This window comes from Periophthalmus magnuspinnatus, chromosome 8 (assembly GCF_009829125.3).
Source record: "Periophthalmus magnuspinnatus isolate fPerMag1 chromosome 8, fPerMag1.2.pri, whole genome shotgun sequence".
Taxonomy (NCBI): Eukaryota; Metazoa; Chordata; class Actinopteri; order Gobiiformes; family Gobiidae; genus Periophthalmus; species Periophthalmus magnuspinnatus.
This window is the reverse complement of record NC_047133.1, coordinates 22,655,935-22,677,796: the sequence shown is the minus strand read 5'-3', so window position 1 is coordinate 22,677,796 and position 21,862 is coordinate 22,655,935. Positions and strand designations below refer to the sequence as shown.

At 40.2% G+C, this 21,862-nt stretch overlaps 1 protein-coding gene across 1 annotated transcript in view; it reads right to left on the bottom strand.

The window, feature by feature from the left end:
- baiap3 (BAI1 associated protein 3) overlaps positions 1 to 21,862 on the bottom strand; it is a 57,650-nt gene that overhangs the window by 14,938 nt on the left and 20,850 nt on the right. Inside the window, exons 3-17 of the mRNA XM_033971789.2 lie at positions 14,120 to 14,207; positions 12,500 to 12,583; positions 9,073 to 9,180; positions 8,750 to 8,809; positions 6,691 to 6,757; positions 6,335 to 6,548; positions 5,830 to 5,874; positions 5,296 to 5,373; positions 3,714 to 3,819; positions 3,522 to 3,629; positions 3,345 to 3,437; positions 3,113 to 3,216; positions 2,910 to 3,027; positions 2,655 to 2,779; positions 1,586 to 1,676 (exon numbers count right to left, since the gene is read on the bottom strand). Coding sequence (XP_033827680.1) covers positions 1,586 to 1,676; positions 2,655 to 2,779; positions 2,910 to 3,027; positions 3,113 to 3,216; positions 3,345 to 3,437; positions 3,522 to 3,629; positions 3,714 to 3,819; positions 5,296 to 5,373; positions 5,830 to 5,874; positions 6,335 to 6,548; positions 6,691 to 6,757; positions 8,750 to 8,809; positions 9,073 to 9,180; positions 12,500 to 12,583; positions 14,120 to 14,207 — 1,489 coding nt within the window. The remainder of the gene's footprint in view (positions 1 to 1,585; positions 1,677 to 2,654; positions 2,780 to 2,909; positions 3,028 to 3,112; positions 3,217 to 3,344; positions 3,438 to 3,521; positions 3,630 to 3,713; positions 3,820 to 5,295; positions 5,374 to 5,829; positions 5,875 to 6,334; positions 6,549 to 6,690; positions 6,758 to 8,749; positions 8,810 to 9,072; positions 9,181 to 12,499; positions 12,584 to 14,119; positions 14,208 to 21,862) is intronic.

Below are 21,862 nucleotides of genomic sequence, written 5' to 3'. Positions count from 1 at the left end.
AGAGGAGCGTGCTGTACTGCTATTCAGCCTGTTGTTATTGCTGCTATTATTATTATAACTTGCCTTTAAAGATAAAATGTCTGTTCTTGGTCTTGGATTTTGTAAAGTTAAAAAAAAAAATGTGACACAAAAAATTGGATTTATAGTCCAGTGTGACTTTTATATGTGTTTTTCTTAATTATTATGCATTTTTTGGCTGGTGCAACTTATAGTCTGGAAAATACGGTAGTTCCTAAATTTTGCCGGATTTTACGCTTTTCCTGTTGATCTAAGCCAGGTAAGGAGGCAGTGGAGGCACTTAATAGTACTAAAGGAACATTGTGGGCGTATTATTAAATTGTATTACAGTGCTCTGAGGACAATATAATTACTTTGTAATGAACTGAAGAATAGTTAAAATGTTGGGAGATACTGTGTTTACACCACCTAAGGGTTTTTAAATGTGTATCGGTTTAGAGATTATTTGCTTCATATTTCAAAGTTCCCAAATTTCTGTCCTCCTCATCTCCTCCTACTTGTATTCTTCTAAAATACACTCTAAGCTATATCTACTATTATACACACACAAATATATATACACAGACATCATTAAAGTTATGTATTTATAATTGTGACGCAGAATACTCTTTATTCAGTGTTACTCCCAGCAGCAATGCAATTCCCTTTACAAGTTCTAAGCTCTACTACTTCTTTTATTTGCATTTACTACATAGTTTTATCGTTTACAGATGCTACTTATGACATCCCAGCAATGTTATGTTTGAGAAAATATTCTTTTCCCTAAACATTGACTTCAGCAAAAAGTACATACGGATCAAAGAGTGTCTGAGTAAGATAATTGTATATTTATATTCAAACAGATTTCTCATAACAGGCTACTGCAGCACACAAGGTAACTCACTAGAATAAACAACCTATTAAAATTCAAATTAATTCAAATAAAGACAACCCAGTTATTTTTGAGTAGAAAACTTAAATACTAAAATGTATTATGCCTCAAAATAAGCATTAGCGTTAGCATTGAGACACAGACATCTCTTTTTCTAAACACAAAAGTGTCCTTAGGTGAAGTTCTCATTTTATTTGTGTAATTTTTTTTTTTAGGATGGCTCCTTGTCCTTGAAATATCTTGCAATCTTGAAATATTAAAAGAATAAAAGAACTTAGAGAGATAAAATTGAATAGGAAGTAGCGACGCTAACAGTGAGGTTGCCGGGTGCACAGAACTACTGCTGTATTAAAAGTACACTATGTAACTTTTCTGGGTGTGCTGTCTGCTTGTCTCCATAGTATTCCACAGTATCACATTAAACTTTTTACCTCCATGGAGACAATTATGCAATGCCACAAAGCCAGGTTACAGGACAGATCTGTGAAGAGGAGACCCTGCTCACAGTAAAACACATCTACATTTGAATAAAAGCTAAATGTACATGTTTAATTTGATACTGTGAAACCTTCCAGGCAATAATAACATCTCTATGGAGACAATGAGCTGGCGGACTTTTCCTCAGAAATGTCACACCTTTAATGTACAACGTGTTTATTATGTAATGAAAAGCTAGAGCATCAAATTGGTGGTTACCTTAATTGCTGTAGTGATGTCCAGATGAAGCTCATTTCGAAGAGGGCACACAGTCTTAAAGGCCCGCATGTTCTGCATATAACCAATCCCCCTGGTATCCACAGGTACAAAAGGAATATTAACATGCATATACTAATGAATGTACCTTCATTATACTAATTATTACATAGGTTGTTCTTCGAGCGCAAGAAGATGTGGCAAGGTAGACTTAACTCACCAGGGAGAAAGTCCACCATCGTATAATTTAATCTGACATGTGAACTTTGATAATTAGCTCATTTTGCTTTATGACATTTATTAGGAACAGGGTCCGCAAATTAACTTCAACAGCTTCCCACACACTTCATGATATCCAGTTTGTAATCTTATTTCTTTGACTAATCTTTTATGATCTTTGGAGTGCGTTGGCAGACAAGCAGCATCTTTCAAAATGACAAAACAACACTCGGTCTATTTCAAAAAGTCATTTTCTTTAATATTGAAAAAGCCATGATTGAAACTGATGACTCTGATTATTGTCTGTTAAGTAGATTATTGTTGAAGGAGTAATGTGAGTTTTATGTATTTAGAGACAGTGAAAAGTGTGAGGACTTGTAGAGGCTGGTTCAAGCTGGCCTGAATAGAAAGGTTCATATACTTTTTTGCTATGAAGCCTATGAAATGTCCATATAGAGGAAGTACTTTAAGACAACCTCATGTATGGCTTAAAAAAAAAAAAAAAAACAGTTGAAAATATTTAAATGGTAGGAGGTGAGAGGTGCATGTCTGTGTGTGCCTGCTCTCAAACTCAGCTCGAAATGTACAAATACCGCCTTCATTCTAACAGTATACAACCACAACAAGAAGTGTGAGCTCTAAATAAAACTGTAGTAGGTTATTTAACTGAGCCATATGTGTGGATTCATGCATTTGTTTGGAGTGTGGATTAATTGGATTTCTGATTAAAAGCTCCATGGTTTGCCTTTAATCGCTGAGCCATGGTGATGAGATGGTGTGGAGAGGGTTATCTGTCTTCTCCCTGTGAGCAGTGGGAGCAGTGAGGCTGAAGCAGTGAGGATGAGGACGTTACCTGAGCATGAGCTCGTAGCGTGTGATGGCGGCGGCGCTGGAGCAGGGGAACACCTGCCTCATGTTCTTCATCAGACACAGACAGTGCTCAGTGTACAGTCTGAAGCTGTCTGACAGCTGCCTCTCCTGGACAGAGAGGACCTGGCTCAGCACATTTTTGGATTAACCAAAAACCTTTATGAATGTCAGGGAGGGCTAATGACTGGTGCTTCCTGATGATGGGGGTAAAGAGCATGTCCAAACGTGAAGAACCTACCAGGTCGCCACGCACAGTGGGGGCGTCCCACTCTGCATCGATGCTCCTCAGGAGGCGCAGCAGCAGGGAGTAGCACACCCTCTGAGTGCGGTGATGGGTACTGTAGCACTGCCAGCGGCTACTCACACACACACACACACACACATATAGAGCTTCACTTAAACCATAACTATCAGATCAATGCTGCACTGATCAGCACTCACATAATGGCTTGCTGCAATGGGGACAGATCCGTCTGCACCGCGTGGTGAGTGAGCACTGTCCAGGCTGGAGGACTCACCTGCCCTGTCCAGTTGTACGGCTCACGCTAAACAAGATTTAAGTCTGTTTTAATCACCTCAGAAAATCTATTACTACGCAGTGTACACTAGACTGAAAGTTTGGTATATTGTTTAATATAAAAAATGTTTTGAAATAGAGTTTGAAGTAACAGACCTTGATGTGAGTGTGTTCGTACTCCACTATCTGACTCAGTAGCTTCCTGTGAATGGAGACGTTAGTGTCCTTCTTGGACAAAGTGTTGTCTCTCTATAGAAGAAAAATCCATCATATTTCCTACATTCAGTCGACAGATGCAGTGAGAATAATGGTGCTTGTACAGCTTTGTCTGACCTGACTGGTGAAGAGCTTTAAGATCAGATGACACTCTCCCTGAACTTTGGATGCACTCGAACGCGGCTCCAGTTTGAACCAGGTGTCATATCCGGACACTGGCATCTCCTGGTCAATATAATATAAAAAACATCCTTTCATCTACTGCAGACAGCTTATTTAAACATTTTGCAGAGAATATTTTTCGCTCACATTCAAAGGGATGTTGATGCAGCCAAGAAAGTCATCTGCATTCTCCTCAGATCCTGAAGAAGTAGAGCCGTTGGCGCGTACTGATTTTGCTATCTGCTTAAAATACCTGTCGCAAAAGCAACACAATTTTTAGACATATATATATATATGTAGCATCTTCCTTCTTCTTACTTCCTTAATTAGAGCAGACAATATTCATTTTTTTCATTAATTATAGTACCAGGCACAGGTTAATACTACCAAGAATAATACTAAAATTGAGAATTGTCAATTGGTGAAACATATAACACAATACTTACTTACAATAGCTTATTTACAAATATTATGGTAAATATTATACATGGGTATCACTACCACTACTCCTACTGTTACTACTACTACTATTATTATTAGTACTTTGTACTATTACTACTACAAATTTACACCCACAACTGCTACTACATTTGTTATTAGTACTGTTAAATGTATGTATAATATCCAGGCATTCAAACTTTCTATTTCTTATGAATAAAGCAATAACCAAAACATGCAGAGAAATGTGACTAAGCTCAAATAACATCTAGGCCTTGGCTTTGGCCCTGAGTGTCAGAATTTGTAGAAATGGTTTTGGAGATCAGTGTTTTCAGACTGTAGCTCTGCTGGCTTCTCTGTGACTTTATTACTGCCGTAGACACTGGACAAACTGTCACAGCCGCACTCAGGCACCGGCTGTGTCGAGCCCCTCACAAGAGCATTTAACACACAATGACAAACAATATATTCACCTCTTTATCCTTGGATGAAACTGGTCTTAAATTTTGACAACTTTGCCAAATCAAGTTTTGGATAAATCTCTTGAGACATGGGATACAGGACTCAAAAGTGGGACTGTCTTGGGAAAATTATTACACCTGGTCATCCTTTTCACCTTATTCTGGAAGCTGCTGTAGATGCCACCATCATCATTCGAGTGGACATTTTACACAAATCAACCTACTTCATATCAGATTTTAGCAGCAAATTTTTTTTTCGCAAATTCTCCATTGAAATTAATGGGATTCCAGCTTAACCGAAAATATCACCACAAAGAAAGCGCGGTTAGTGGCAAAAGGGGGTGGGGCAAAATAAGGTCAATATTAATACCTCTCTAAGTAAGTGATGTCTGGCTTATTTTGACCACTGGATGTTTTGAAGGCCCAATCCGCTTGCATTAACTGGTCTTTGCTGTTCATCTTTGTTTTGGTTGTTGTTTGGCCCTCCTTTGCCCCTCCTTTGCCCCTCCTTTGCCCCGGCTCAGCTGCTGCCCTGTGTTCACATGACTTTGTTGCTAATAGACTCCTATAAGACCATCTCTCAGGCAAGTGATAGGACATTGTGTCAGGTGAACTGCACAAACAAGTGGACAGTGTTTTTATTCAGCTCCATTGTCAGTGTATGACTCACTCTACTCTCCCTCTCAAACAGACAAAGGGAATAAACCACTAATGAGGAACTCCAAGAAAGAGGTCAATTTAATAAATGGTTTGGACATTTAAGTACATTTTATGAAACCTTTATCAGGATTATAATTAAAATTGATTACATGGACATTACATAGACATACCTGCCCATTCCCCGAAGACCACTGATTTCATTCATTTTTTTGCACGCCTCGGCCACAGACACATCGTCGTCATGATCCCTGAAAACAATACACTATTAGAATAAAACCAGCACAGATTTGTAGGTAACAGTGCGATCACAATTTTCATCAGAATAAAAATACATTCATTTAAAGGTGCACTATGTAACCATTGTGACGGAGCATCTGCCATACACTTGTCTCTGTGTTGATGTTACTGCTTTGCCTCGCATGTTCCACAGTATGGCATTAAACTTATTGCCATGGAAGCAAGCAGTTGCAGGTCAGCTCTGGGGAGAGGTGACCCAATTTACTCACTTCAGTGTCATGCTTTGGAACATTCTAAGAAAAGCAATAACATCTCCATGAAGACAAGCAGGTGACAAACCAGCCCACCAGAAAAGTAACGCAGTGCAGCTTTAAAACTAATTACAAAAACAAAGAAACAAGCAAAACAAATGTAATATGCTGGTATTGAAAACATTTGGTGGTTGGTATTTAGCACAGTCATTGTACCATATGTCCAGATGTAGGAGATCATTGTGGACGTCATCGATTTCACTGAAAACAGAAAAACAAGATCATATTTTCAAGAACTATTTTAAGACACAATGACATCTGACAATCACATTTCAAGATTATGAGAAATGACACTGGGCAGAAATGGAGTTAACAGAAAAGAACAGAAAAAACGGCTGTACCCAATTTTTATTTTAGCAAACTGACGCAGTGTTTGGATATATTGTATAAGCAGCTCTTTAAATCAAAGTGAGACCACAGCATCTTGTCTGCATCTAATATAAAGTGTCTGAGAATCAGGTGGTGTGCGGTTAGCATGCTAGTTGTTCTTAGATTTGATGTGACGCAAACTCCACTCGGGCCTCTGGATTAAAAATGTACTAGTTTTGTTTAGTATATTTAGCTAAATATATCTTTTGAATGTCAAAAAGACCTCAAAATGTCTCATATAACAGGAAGATAAAACCCATGAATTTTGACTTCTACTTTTAGTCATACTTACAAAACAAAGTGCTCGTCCCACACAGGGTTGAGTGTTTCCGGTTTTACTTCTGTCACCTGAATGCATCGTGCCGGTAAAGCCTCCTTTGTGCTTAAACGCTTCTCCAGTTTCTCCTTCCTTTTCCTGAAGCTGAACTTTCTCTCTTTCTTCTCTTCTGTGTCATGTGGGCTTTGACCCTCTAGAATTCCCAGCATGCAATAGGGGTCACTGTAACCTAGACAGAGACACTTGGTCTGTTATTCGAAAAGGTTTTAGAAAGATTTATAATAATCCCTGAGTGCTGTATTTGTTCTCATTGAAGTGGCAACATTTTACTTAGTATTGGATAGATTTATTGAGCACTTTAAATCCCTCACCATTGGCGTCCTTGGCCATGAGATTCTTTGCTTTCAGCACAGATACTCTCAAAGAAAAGCTGGCACGCTGAAATGAAATGACAATAACAAATGTTAGAGAAAAGGGGTTGAGGAATGATCATGAACACCTGACAGTTTAAAATTGTTTTATTTTAATTGAGTCTTGGGATTTCATTTTAGCCATGTGTAAGACAGTTCAACAGTAATAATAAACAACTCATACCAAAATGTTATTTCAACTAATTTTACCTCCACTACTGTTACTGCTTTACTACGATTACTACTACCACTACTGTTACTGCTTTACAACAATTACTATTACCACTACCACTACTACCACTATTACCACTACTACCGCAACTGCTATTACCACTACTACCACTAATACCACTACCACTACAGCTACTACCACTATTACCACTACTACAACTACTGCTATTACCAACACTACTACTAATACCACTACAGCTACCACCACTATTACCACTACTACCACTACCACCATTATTACCACTATTACCACTACTTCCACTAATACCACTACCGCTACTACAACTACTATCACTACTACTACTACTACCACTACCACTGCTACCACTACCACTATAACCACGTCTACCACTACCACTACTACTTAGTACGACTACTACTACAAATTTACTACTACTACTACCACACTGACAACTGCTACTTCATTTACTACTACTCCTCTGTATATTACTGCTGTTGTTAGTACTGTTACATGTATTTATAATATCCAGGCATTCAAGTTTTCTATTTGTTATGAATAAAGCAATAACCAAAACATGAAGAGAAATGTGACTAAGCTCAAATAACATCTAGGCCTTGGCTTTGGCCCTGAGTGTCAGAATTTGTATAAATGGTTTTGGAGCTCAGTGTTTTCAGACTGTAGCTCTGCTGGCTTCTCTTTGACTTTATTACTGCCGTAGACACTGGACAAACTGTCACAGCCGCACTCAGGCACCGGCTGTGGCGAGCCCCTCACAAGAGCATTTAACACACAATGCCACTATGTGCCCACTCCACAAAATAACCTTTTACTCCTCATACAAAAGCACTCCTGAAAAACAACAGTTAATAACACAATGAGAAAATAGTGCAAAAATAAACTCAACAATCCAGACAAAACTGCACTCCTTAAGTGATTTACTTGGGAAAATTTGGGTTATAAAATGCCAAAAGATACAACAAAGGTTTGAGCAAATCTTTCAACTTTAACCCACACTATATTGTATTACTGTATACCATAACATATCATAACACCTGTGTAAAACTGCTGTGGTTCAAATGACATCACAACATTTTATAGGATGATATTATTTAAGAGAGGTGAGGCAGCTAAAATTCATAGTTATTTATATATTCATATTTTTAATGCAATGATTTCCTGAGTCTCAGTGATAGAAATTAACAGGTTCAGCAATTGTGTGTTTTACTTCTGGATATTTCATGGGAAACTGCAATGTAATCAATAGAAAAAAACTGTCTCTAGCCCCCCCACCTGGGACACATCGTCACATTCTATTATCTGAAAAACACAAATAACATTTTTCTTAGTTCAAATCCTTTAGTGAACTTTGGTGACTGATGTTAGATCTTCATCACCCAATGTTCGGGAAACCCAGTGACTGTGTCTTTAGGTTAACTTTACTTGACTTGTATCTGTGATGTTTAGTAAATATTTAGTTCTTGTTGGTTGAGTCATGTAGTCGGACAAGTTCACGTTGTATTTAATATAGGTTTTAACCTGATTGACACTATATTTCATTAAATAGCACCTTCAAGGCACTCGAAGCGCTTTACATCAAGGAATCACTCACCCATTCACACACATATTAAGTGTCTTGCCCAAGCACATAACAACAGCATTCACCCGTGGGAGCTAGAATCACACCGCCAACCTATGGTCAATGGATCTGACTGCTCAACCAATGGCGCTTATGTCGAGAGATTTGGACCGTGAACCTTTAGATCAGTGGACAAACGCTCTACCAACTGAGCTACTGTCGCCCCATTGAGAATTGGTTATGAATCTAACCTTAGATTCTTGAACTTTTTGTAGAATGATCTCATGCTCCTCTTCACCCATGTCAAACACCTGAAAATAAAGGCAATATTCGAATTTTATTTTTATGTAAATCGACAAACCCAGTGCAAACACATGTCTATTAGTGCAAACAGACTTAGGACTGCAGTGTTTCCAAACAGCAGGATGGTGGCTGCTCTGAACAGATGTAACACAGCTTAATATTAATGCTGGAAGTGTGACTCCAATGTTTAATCCTCACAGTGCCAGGAAAACAAACAACAGCCTAACACACACTAATAGTGTCTCAAGCAGAGCCAGTGGAGCAGACTTACCTTCAGTAAATAGGCAAACAGCTCCTCATCACTCTTCACATGTTCTGGAGGTGCCACGCCCACTCGGTTCACCACTGTGTACACTGTCTCCTCGTAAAGTAGGTCCAGCTGAAACAAGACACATTTTGTTATGACCTGGATGGATTACTTCCACCCTATACTTCACATGGGTCATTGGTATTAATATTAAAGCTGAAGTATCCACCTTTTTTTTCTCACAGTTTTTTCCTCCTGAAAGTATATTGCAAAAGAAGAACATTGTGGCAAAAAAAAAAAACCCTAAATGTTGTCTTCTTCATCTCATTAGAAACCTATTACCTATTACAAACTTGTAAGACAGAGCCATTTCAGTCACTGTATGATGCTGATTGGCTGTGCAAGGTTCCATGATAAGGTAATTTGATTTTAATGACATAATTTAAGAAACAGCTTTTTAGGCATTTCATTTAATGAATAATTTTACTCCAACCATTACGGTTTTGAATTATTGTAACTTCCTACTTTGCATTTTAATCATTTTACCTTTTCCACTGCTGGAAAATATGTGTTGTCATGATATTCTTTTAAGAAAACCAAGATTTTTAACCATTTTTACATTTTTTAAGAAGTTATCTGACGAGCCAGCAACATGTCAAGGGAATTCTTTCTGTGATCACGGTTGGAACTATCAACAACAAATTAATGAGTTACAAGCATGGATATTTGCTTTAGAATCTGAAAAATGATTTCACCGGACACTGTCTGTGACTTCTAGTGGTAAGCAGCCCACAGGAGGATGAAAAAAACTGAGTCTTTGTAAAGACCAAAATGCTAAACCAACCCAGCAAGTGATAAAAGACGATGCTAATATCGTTACATCACCCAAAACACACCTTATAAACTTTGCCACTGTCACAAACTAATGTTAACATACAAACAAAAAAAGGGATTTTCATCACAAAACAAGAGCTGTCAAGGTCAATGTCAAGGTCAGAGATGCTGCTAGGAGACCATGTGAGCCACAGAGAAATCCAAACATCTCTCCCAGTTGCACTGTTTCTGGGATGACAAAACTGCTACTTAAAGTTTTGTTAACATAAAACTTTCAGTCATATGCACAGACTTTGTTGGTGTATTCATTACAGGTGATTTTAATGTACATGTGGAGAATGTGTTTGACAGAAACGAGCTAAGGAGCTCAGTGCTGTCTGACTCAGCGAGCCACCCACAACAGAGGGCACACTCTGGACCTGCTCATTACAAAAAGAGTAAATATTTCAAATGTCAGTGTGGTCAGTGTTGCTCTGTCTGATCATTTCTGTGTCTTTTTTGACCTGTCTGTTATTCCCAAACCAGCGACTATTCCTGCAGATGTTCGAAGGAGACACATAAATGATGAAACAGGTGCACTGTTCATGGAAATAGCACTTTGAAAATGCCTCATGTTCTAATGTTGATGATTTGTTCAACTCTGTGCGAGTTTTGAATGTTCTGGACACCATTGCTCTGATGAAGGTTCAAATTGTTAAAGATAAATACAAGTGCTGTGGAGGAATGATGAATTGGTCAGGGCAAAGAAAAAGGTCTGCCAGACGGCTGAGGGGTCATTATACCTCTCCTAAAGAAAAGCAGCCTTGATGCCACAGTACTGAACAATTTATCAACCCATCTGAAATCTGCTCTTTTTAGGCAAAGTCCTTGAAAAAGTTGTTTACCAACAGCTTACTAACTTCAGCCAAATGAACAACTCTTTTGAAGTTTTCCAGTCAGGTTTTAGACCCCATGACAATACAGACACTAATCTTAGTCAAGGTGACAAATGACATCCGCCTGAATATGACGGGCGACGGCAGTAGCTCAGTGGGGGCGACAGTAGCTCAGTGGTTAGAGTGTTGGTCCCCCAACCCGAAGGTCGGAGGATCGAGTCCGGCTTGGACCAAGTTCTGTTGTGTCCTTAGGCAAGACACTTCACCCACATTGCCTAGTATGAAAGTGGTGTGTGCGTGAATGACAGGTGGTGGTCGGAGGGGCTGATGGCGCAGATTGGCAGCCTTGTTTCTGTCAGTCTGCCCCAGGGCAGCTGTGGCTACAATAGTAGCTTACCATCACCAAGTGTGGAAATGAATGAATAATGACTATAGTGTAGTGCTTTGAGAGGCTTTGACAAGCCTGTAAAGTGCATTACAAGTGTAAGACATTATTATTATTATTGTTAATACAGATACAGACAAAACTGGGTGGGCATTTTTGGTACTCCACTAAATTGGTTCAAGTCCTACCTAGAAGACAGGAAGTACGTTGTTGAAATTGGAAACTGTGTCTCAGATCACATGGGCCTGACCTGTGGGATGCCCCAGGGGTCAATCCTGGGACCCCTATTGTTCAATTTCTACATGCTCCCATTAGGCCAGTTAATACCAATAATGTGTCCTGCCACAACTATGCAGGTGACACTCAGATCTATGTCTCACTGGCAGCAGGTGAATATGGACCAGTGGATTCACTCTGCCACTGCATCCAACAGATCAGTGTGTGGATGCAAAATGACTTTCTCCAGCTAAAGTCAGACAAGACTGAAGTCATCATCTTTAGCCCACAGAAACAAAGGGAAAATGTCAGCAGTCACCTCCAATCTCTCTGTCTAAAAACTTCTAATCAGGCTAGAATGTGTAATAATGGACTCAGACTTGAACTTTAACAGCCACATCAAATCAATAACATCTGCAGTTGAACTATCTAAAAACATAGCTAAGAGGTATACTGTCTAAGCCTGACTTGGAGAGACTTATCCATGCATTATCCATGCCAACGGCCTGCTCACTGGCCTCTCCAAACAAGCGGTAAGACAGCTACAGTACATCCAGAATGTTAGTGCCATATGAACCATCTCACACTCTGAGGACTTCAGCAACCGGCCTCCTGCTGGTGCCCAGAGTTAGAACTAAACATGAAGAATCAGTGTTTTAGTTTTCTGCAGCTAAAACCTGGAACAGTCTTCCTGAAGATGTGAGACAGGCCTCGACTTTGACAGTGTTTAAATTCAGGCTAAAAAATGTTCTGTTGAGCTGTGCATATGACTGAAAGGTTTTTATTCTTCTATTTTAATTTAAATTTTATGATGATTTGATTGGTTTTTATTATGATTTTAATGTTTTTCTTATTCTGTAAATCACTTTGAATTACTTTGTGTATGAATTGTTCTATACAGACAAACTTGCCTTGCCTATTTCATTCTTCCATTTTTTCTTTCTATGGGGCAGATACATTTAGTGTCAGCCGTGATGTGAAAATGGTGAGATACCTACATGAAAGTCAGCTAAGGTGAGCTCTAAGCTTGAGTCTCTACCTACTCTTATAAACCTGATAAAATTACAGTGCACACTGTTAAATTATCTGAACTGTAATTTTTCGTGTAATGACATTGGTTCAAATAAGGTTAGAAAATCACCTCGGTTCGGCTGATGCGCTCTGGGATGAAGGCCTGGTCCACGTGTTCCTGAGGTGGGGGCACTGTGCAAGGCCCTCTCTGACTCTGAAACAAATTTATAAAAATAAATACAAACTCTTAAGCTCTAAAGGTTGGCTCAGGTGAGAAACTGGGCTTACACAATGTATTGAAGCTGACAATCAATAAGTGAAACCTGCACAAAGAAACTACTCCAGACTTATTCTGTGGCATTTAGCACGAGTGGCACTCAAACCACAGAAACACTTCAAGTCACAAAAAGGTTTCAGAGTAATTGTTCTGCTCACACCAGACAAGAAATTTGCTTTTTCCTTTCATGCTCAGAATCAGACTAGATTTTTATGCCAGATGCCCTGCCTGTAGCCATCTGCAGTGACAGGATGGATGAGGAAAACCATATTAGGAAATATCATGTATGCTATAGGTTGTTGTTGTTGCTGCATTGTATTACATCTGTCACAGATGATTATTTAATAATTAAATCAGAGAGATAGTCATTTTTAACTATTGAAGATTTAACTTGCTGCATGTGAATATGTCTGGTATGCTCAGTTCCTAGGTAAATATAATGTAATCCCCCAGTGTAATCCCCCATTTGCCAATATAAAAAAGTCCAGTGTAGACGAGGTTTCAGAGGGAGTCATTTGGACACAGATTATGAAATTACATCTGTCTAGAGGAGTATACTCATGGGCTGGACTAGTGAGAGATGAAGCCAATCAAATGCCAATGACGTACTTAACAGTGGTGAAGGTGAGTCAGCCAAATTACAATAGGGTCATAAAGATCCACAATGAGGTTAGACTGTAAACAAAGGACAGTTTCACTATAAAACTCATCCGTTTGGCGGCAGGAGTTTTCTAATCCAGTGCTGTATAAATGCCTGGGTCTCAGACCAGTGCCATCAAATTGGAAAAGGTTTCTGGATGGGAGCCGTAACGTCTTGATTTCAAAAGCAGTGTCCATATGAGTACCTCTGAAACTGTTTCTACTCTGTATTTCAAACAGGAAATCATAGCAGTTTCTTTAATAAGCATGTGGTCCTGCTCTAGATCTGATATAGAGGAAGAGCATTTTAAAACACTTTTCTATGATGTGCTCAAGTTGGTATAATTTTTAGTAAGGACTTTTTTGACAGCCTTAATACACTCTTGACAATCTTGACATGTTCAATAATCTGAAAATCTTTAGTGAAAACTATGGATTTCAAAATAAACATTGTGTACTGTCGTAAGGCCGAGCAGTATTTAGTGTACTTTTAATGTTCTTTTTGGCAGTGCAGTGATTCTTATATACTGTATGTGCATAACACTAAATGACTTCATGGTTATTAGTTGTTGTTTGCATCAGCTCTAGTATAAATGAATACCGCACTCTCCACTATAGACAGGCCTGGCAGCAAGGAGAGCCAGAGTTAGCCCTGGACAGCAGCTTGTCACAGCTGAGCCCGCCGCCTGCCACCGGCCCGCACAACCCGACCCGCACAACCCGACCCTTCTGTCCAACAACGTCACAAATATGACCGCCTCTACCCTCGCTATAACTATAACTACAACAGTGGGAGCAGACGGGTGGAGAGTGGAAGTTCGTTTGATGGGTTACCTCGGCCTGGGCAGCACGCAGCATGTTCTCCTGCTTCTGCATGATGCCATTGACGCGTTCAAAGAATTCAGCGCTCTCCTCTGAAACCCTGCCAGAGAGGAAGAGCAGATAAAACAGGTCCAGAAATAGCATATAAAGAAGCAAGTATCATGGTGAGAAAATATTAACTATATGAGGACGGTTTGACAACACTGTATGTTTGCAGACGTGTCAGGGAACCATCTGCCACTGAGGATGACAGCTTCAACTCTCTATTAGCAACGCAAACAAGGTCTAATTTACTGTTCATGGCCGTGTTCTGATTAGCAGGTGTATGCAGCATGATGGCTTCTCTCTCTCGTCTCAGGTGTGTGAATCCCCGGCCTCCCGTTGACTCTAGTTGTCATGGAGACAGCAGAGGGACTAACTGGATGGATACCTCGGGAAACCCCCCCTTCCTAACCCCTCTCCATCAAATGCACCACACACCCTTTTCTATCGACGTCAACTTGTGTGGTAATAAGATAAAAGAGATTGATTTGCTTTTTAAAACCTTGCCGGGCCACACAGGGCTTTAAAATAATAAGATTTTGACCAGATTAAATTCATCTATTTCAAAATGTCAAACTGCAAGGTGTTCCCTGTCAGTACAAATATATGAAATGTATATTAAGTATAGTGTCAAACTTTAGCGGTGGCTTTCAATCATAAAAGTCTGATATTTGTCCTTGTCAGCTAAAAAGACTTTATGCCAGAATCCTAAAGGTGCACTATGTAACTTCTGTGCTGGAAAGCCTGTCTCAGTTTTTGTTTTATTTGGAATGACACAACCCAGTGACACCATCAGGCTAAGTTACATGTCAAATCTGTGCAGAGGTGACACCTTTCATAGTAAGAATGGATGTTTTTCAAGGTAATTTTTGGTGACATAAACACCTGTAAATTAATAAATGCAAAATAGATGCGTTTAATGCCATACTGAGCAACATTCCAGGAAAAGCAATAACATCTCATTGGAGAAAAGCAGGTGGTGGACTTAGTGTACTGTAAATGGTGCATAGTTAACACAGCAAGTCTGTGGAAAGCAACAACAAAAACACATTTTAATCTTTTATTCTAATGACCATGCTAAAAAAGTGTTTTAACTACTTTCTGAGTGTCCCCTGCCTCTAGCCACAAAAAAATTAATTGGCCTCACCCTTACAGTAAACAGTATCGGTCCCTTCCCTACGTTTTAGATTTTCGGCATCATCAAATTACATAATAGAAATGCAACATGTTATGAGAAACTACTTCAACCAAGTACGCCAAGACAAAACCCTCAAATACTACATAACACAGCCCCGATCTTCATTTTTAAAGACGCCCCCTTCACCACCTCTCTCTCTCTGTGGGGTATCTCTGTCAGACTGTATGCAGATGAGCGGTCAGGCCCATAGCTGAACCTCAAGGGGTCTGCCGAGCTGTCTGTCTCCCTCTGCCTGCCCCCTGCATGCGACATAGCTCCCATCACATTATGCAAAAGAGGGCAGAGTCCATGGAGACCCCCCCTTTATTAGCCACAGTATACAGTAGTGGGACAGGTATAGCTAGCACGTATTCCACACACAGTAGGATGGTGGGAGAGAGACCCCTTAAGTATAGACCAAGACTAATGGCGGTCACGCTGCGAAGAACGGTCAAGATTCTAGCAATGCCGGATCCAATCACAGCTAATATGCCACAGAGATCTCCTCACAAACAAATTATTTCAGGAATTCAATTTGGTCTCTCAGATATAATTCTAGAAATGTATTTGGCAAAAGATTTTATTTTTTATTTTTTTACTTTGATCCAAAGCAAGAATTTGCAAAAGAAAAGAAAAACAGATTGTCGTCTTGCACGGTTACTGTTGCTATGCTTGTTAACTCTGCCCATGTCAATGAGACTTACGTATGAGATAAAGTCGATAGACAGCATAGCCATTGCAGTTTTTGTGCTCTTTGGGTGCAACCAGTTTTGTGTTTGTTTGTATTTATTTTCTCGATTTAAATGTCATTCCTGTATAAACACATTAAAGATACTGACATAGCACAGCAGGTGTTCTGTTGTTAATTGTTTCAGAAGGCCATGGGTGTCTCATAGAATAGACTTTCATTGCGTGGATGCCAATTAAAGCCATCAAATTAAACAGTTGTATTTAGAGCTGAGCAGAATTGGATTTGGATTTGTTAGATTAAAATTTCAATTCAACATTTCTGGGGGAGTGGATTTTATTTCCCAATAACCCAATGTTAATCTGTTTCACACATTATTTACAATTCCTACAAATATGAGATGAAGTGATCCTGATCCATCTTTCTTGATTAGACGTGCCATTAACTGGGATGGGCTCGTCACTTATAATTACAGACCTGGATATGGTAAGTACGTCTTCTATTCATTTTTACATAGATGTGGTAACTAATGTCTACTGTACTGGTCTAATCTGTCAAATAAAGACACTCTGGCAATGTTTTTGTGGTCATTAGTTACCTCATTGCTAGTTAGCCCTTGCAAGCTTTGAATCTTTTATTTTTTCAGAAATTCTACGAGTTAAATGAATGTGAAATTTACTTCCGGAACATTGTGGTGAGTGGGCACTGTTGCAATTGCAATTAGATATGATAATTATGTTTTATAATAATAATAAACAGTCAATAGTGCTTTTCCATCTTCAAGGCAATCAAAACGCTTTATATGAAGGAATCACTCACCTGTTCACACACATTCATACACCAGTGTACACAGACACTGGGGACAAGGTGGGTTAAGTGTCTTGCCCAAGGACACAACAACAGCATTCATCTGTGCGAGCAGGAATCACACCGTCTGCCTGTAGATTACTGGATCTGACCACTCAACCAATGATGTTTATGTTGAGAGTGGCCAACGATCGGACCAGTGGATTTGTCACTCTAATTAAACAGTTTGTAAAGGTTTAAACTTAAGGATAAATCATGATTTTGTTGTTTTTAGTGGACATTCTCACCCAAAATAAGATTTAGTCATTTTGCGGAGATTTAAATTGCAATTTCGATAAAGATACATGATACATTGTACAGCCCTATAGTTCATTATATTTCCAAGTGTAAAGCTAGATTCATGTTTAAGTTGTCGCTGCCTTGTTTAATCAGTGAATAGAGCTAGTAGAGAAAGCCAGCTCCTCTGACGTAACTTGGATGGCTTTTTGTCTTACATGTGTGACTCACGAGTAAGAATTAGACCAATAAGCTCGCATTTGATTGTACAAACTTCACATCTCTCCACGTCTTCTTGCCACATTTTTCACTCATCTTGTGTTTCCTCACGATGTGTCACTCAAACAGCTTGCGGATTTGTACAGACAGTCTGCTGCCTTTTGTTTGGGGCTTTGGGGAACGGTGTGTTCATGAGCAGAAATAAAGTCCTACCCATTACAACTCCGCCTCGCAATGATCCAACATCTCCAAACTGATTATCTCTGTACCTTTGTATTTTCCGGCTTTCAGCGCGCTCACGTTGTCGTAATAACAATCTCATTTGATGTTGCTAGGGAACAAGTCTATTTTTTACCCAAAAGTTATTTGCTGAAATGTGTTTAAATGCAGCAATTAGACTTTTATGTCCTTGTACGGCACAGTAAATAAACGCAAAATGCCATGAACTCATTTGTTAAGCGCTTAAACAAACCTAATTGATGGAGACTGGAGGTGATGGGGTAGTCTAGCATCAATCTAGATTATAAACAATGCACATTACAAGTGTACTGTTGCAAAATTTTAAACAGATCGAGATCTTATTACTTACAGTTATTGTTTTTGATTTACAGGGTCCATAAGCAATCGTCTGTCAGAAACTGTCTGTAATTTGGAGCAGAGATAACTCTTTGGTGAGTCATTTTGTGTGGTAAATGTATGGCTCTGGAGAGGTTTTTATGTTATTATGTCTTTGCTTATATATTAGTTGGTATTAAAATAAATCTCTGCATCATGGTTACTTTTTTAATTGCAAATACTGTCCAATGCTCAATGTGAACTAGCAATTTGCATAAATGTAACACAACATAACACCACTCTATGAGGATATATGGAGTAGGGAACAAATTGACTCTTCTGAACGGTTCCCTAGTGTGAACAGCTGGAGCGGGATCTCAATTTTTAAATTAAAACAAATCAGTTTCTTTATAATTTTTATGTGTTTTTATACTGAATACCACTGAACCAACACAAGAATAGGCACAGAAGCAGACATTTGGACATCAGGCGATACGAGAGATTTGGCATCGTAATAATTTAGTTTTAAAGTTATTAATATTGTAGTGCAACATATTATTTAGATGATGCATAATTCCAAAGGGTAAACACACTCCCACTCCCAGTTTGAACCATTATAAACACATCTCAGTCTTGGTTGTTTTTTCTCTGTGATTAATTTCTAGACAAAATTAGTTCTCACATTAGCTTCTGTCATATACATAAAAAATAAAAAATAAAAGAGCTAGTCTTTTGAAAGGAATGGATTCAAAAGATTTGGATCCCATAAAGAAGCCGAAAGTCAGCACAGTATGTATGTACGTACATAGTGAGGAGATTTATATATATATATATATATATATATATATATATATATATATATATATATATATATATATATATATATATATATATATATATATATAAATATATATATATAAATAAATAAATCTCCTCACTCTCTGCGGGTGGTCTCATCCCCTCTTTTCCACGCTCGGGACCTGGCCTGGGAGCTTGAGGGTTCTGCGCACTGCACTTTTCTGGACTGAGATGTCTGATGTTTTTCCTGGGATCTGCTGTAGCCACTCCTCCAGTTGGTTCGCCATCACCATGGCGTCTGTCAGTCTGTATCTGGAAGTCCCACAGGATCTTGGCTCGATCATTCTCCACTACCTTTGTAGAGGTTTCCCATCTTGATCTTCGGGTTTCCAGTCTGCACAGATGTTTCTGTACACTGTGGCTCCACTTGGTTATGCCGATCCATGTTTGCTTTCCCTGCAGCGTCTTTCACCCTGCAGTTATGTGCTGGATTGTCTCAGGGGCCTCTTTGCACAGCCTACACCTTGGGTCTTGTCTGGTGTGGTAGATCTGGGCCTCTGTCGATCTGGTGCTCACGGTCTACTCCTGTGCAGCCAGGATGAGTGCCTCTGTGCTGTCCTTCAGTCCAGCTTTCTCAAGCCATTGGTAGGATTTATTGATATCAGCCACTTCAGTTATGCTCCGTTGGTACATCCCGTGCAGGGGCTTGTCCTTCCATGATGGTTCCTCCAGCACCTCTTCCTCTGCGCTCCACTGTCTGAGACATTCGCTGAGCACATCATCTGTTGGGGCCTTGTCCTTGATGTACTTATGAATCTTGGATGTTTCATGGACTGTGGCTCTCACACTCACTAGTCCTCGGCCTCCTTCCTTAAGCCTCGCGTACAGTCTCAGGGTGCTGGATTTGGAACCCTCCGTGCATGGTCAGAAGCTTTTGGGTCTTAACATCTGTGGTCTGTATCTCCTCCTTTGGCCAGCTTATGATACCCCTTCTGTGTGGACTACCTTCCCTCAACCCTCTCTCTCTCTCTTATATATATATATATATATATATATATATATATATATATATATATATATATATATATAATAGTGACCAGTTGTACGGTTGCATGTAAGTCAGGTTTAGACAGTAAAACAATAAAACACGAATAATAAATATTTAAAATGTTTTTATTGAGTTTTATTTAGTCTTAATGCAGGGTTCAAGAGCAGATTTCGTCTTCTCCATTTTAGTGAAGCAGACGTCTTTCTCGTACGACTTCAGCGATTTCAGCTCTGAAGATGGCACGTTTCTGGACAGCTCGTATTTTTCTGAATGTAGCATCTTCTTTGATGCTTGAGTTGATGTCCATTGTTGCCGTTGTTTTGTCAACCGTCTGCTCATCGGCCCTGGTTTTGCCGCTCGTGCTCTGGCCTGTCCCTTTCCAGCTAGAGGCCTCTGGATCGGGCCAGTCTTGTCCTTTCAGGGCAGCGATGGCAGTGTCCTGTTCTTTTACTCGACTGGTCATCGCTTCATTGTTTCTTTTGGCAAAGGCCAGTTCCTGCGTGAGCTGTGTTTTGTCTCTCAGTGTACTATGAAACTGCTGTGTGATATTATTATGTACACTGGTGACATTATCCAGCTCTTTTTCTTTCTTATGGAGCTTGTGCTTGATGTTATACACCTCCAGCTCCATTTTTGCTGTCAGGTTTCTGGTGTTGTGAAGCTCCTGTTTAAGCCTCTTGTTTTCCTGTCCTGCGTAGATGTACAGGTTTCTCAGCTGTTTGTGGGCGCTGACGTGGGAAACCATCTCCTTCTCTTTCTCTTGGAGTAAAGTACTGACTTTTTGAAACTCCAAATCTGTGTTTGCTGTGGCCTTTTTGAGCTTGTAAAGCTCCTTGTTCACCCCCATCATCTCCATCACTGACTTGAGATGCTTGATTCTTCTCTGCCGATGGTCCTCAGTCTCTTGCTGCAGTTCTTCCTCCTTCTTTTGGAGGGCATCAGTAAGATTTTGGATCTCCAGGTCTTTCTCCTGGTCGATCCTCTCCTGATTCTTGAGCCTCAGGTCCAGTGCTTGGCTCATTTGGACCTGATTTGCGAGCTCGGCCCTCGTTCGCTCCAACTCTTGGCGGAGCGCCCTGACCAGAGCGCTCTCGTCCAGGGGCACCTTGTCCAGGGGCACCTTGTCCAGGGACACCTCGTTCAAGGGTACCTCATCCAAGAGTGCCTCACCCAGGGGTACCTTATCCAGGGGTACCTCGTCCAGGGGTACCTCACCCAGGGGTACCTCATCCAGGGGCACCTCGTTCAAGGATACCTCGTCGAGGGGTACCTCGTCCAGGGGTACCTCATCCAGGGGCACCTCGTTCAAGGATACCTCGTTCAGGGGTACCTCGTCCAGGGGTACCTCGTCCAGGGTTACCTGGGCCGGACCTCTCTCCTCTGGGTGTGAGGAGTCCTGGGTGGTGGGAGACTCCAGGTGGGTCTCCTCTGGCTCTTTACCGTCCCCTGATGGTGTGGGACAGAGCAGAGCCTCCAGGTTGAAGTCCTCATCGTAGAGGTGCATGTCGTCCTCATACGTGTACAAGTACCAAGGCTTCATGGTGAAAGTCGTGGAGCGATCGTTTTCTGCGTGTGTTTCCATCGGTGTCTGAGAAGTTATGAGCCAAATGAGCGCGGGAACTTACCCCTACAACATCCTCTGATTCTAGAATGTGACATCATCACGGCCTCGTGAGGCCAGAGGAGAGAGAGTGATGGAACACCGTTGCCATAGCAATCAGACACACACACACCCATATACATACATACATACATACATACACACATACACACATACACACACCCCCCACACACCCCCCACACCCATACACACACACACACACATATATATATGAGAATACCCTACTATAAGTTAACCGCAAATCCTACCAACAGTAAATCAGTAAACATAAGAATATCCTAATAAAATGAGTGAGGATGTACAGAAGTATTTTTGTCTCTCAGTAATGAGCAGTATTGCATTTAAAACAGGGTGTGCGGTGAGTGACAGAAGTGGAATGGTCAGATCTCATTATAATGTCTCTGTGCAGTAATTATTATAAGAACCCAGAGGTCTCAGGGAACAGTAATGACATTTATGTTAGATGAGGTCAAGGGCCACCATTTCATGAACGTCCTGAGGCAGTGAAGAGGAGTGAGTCCTTT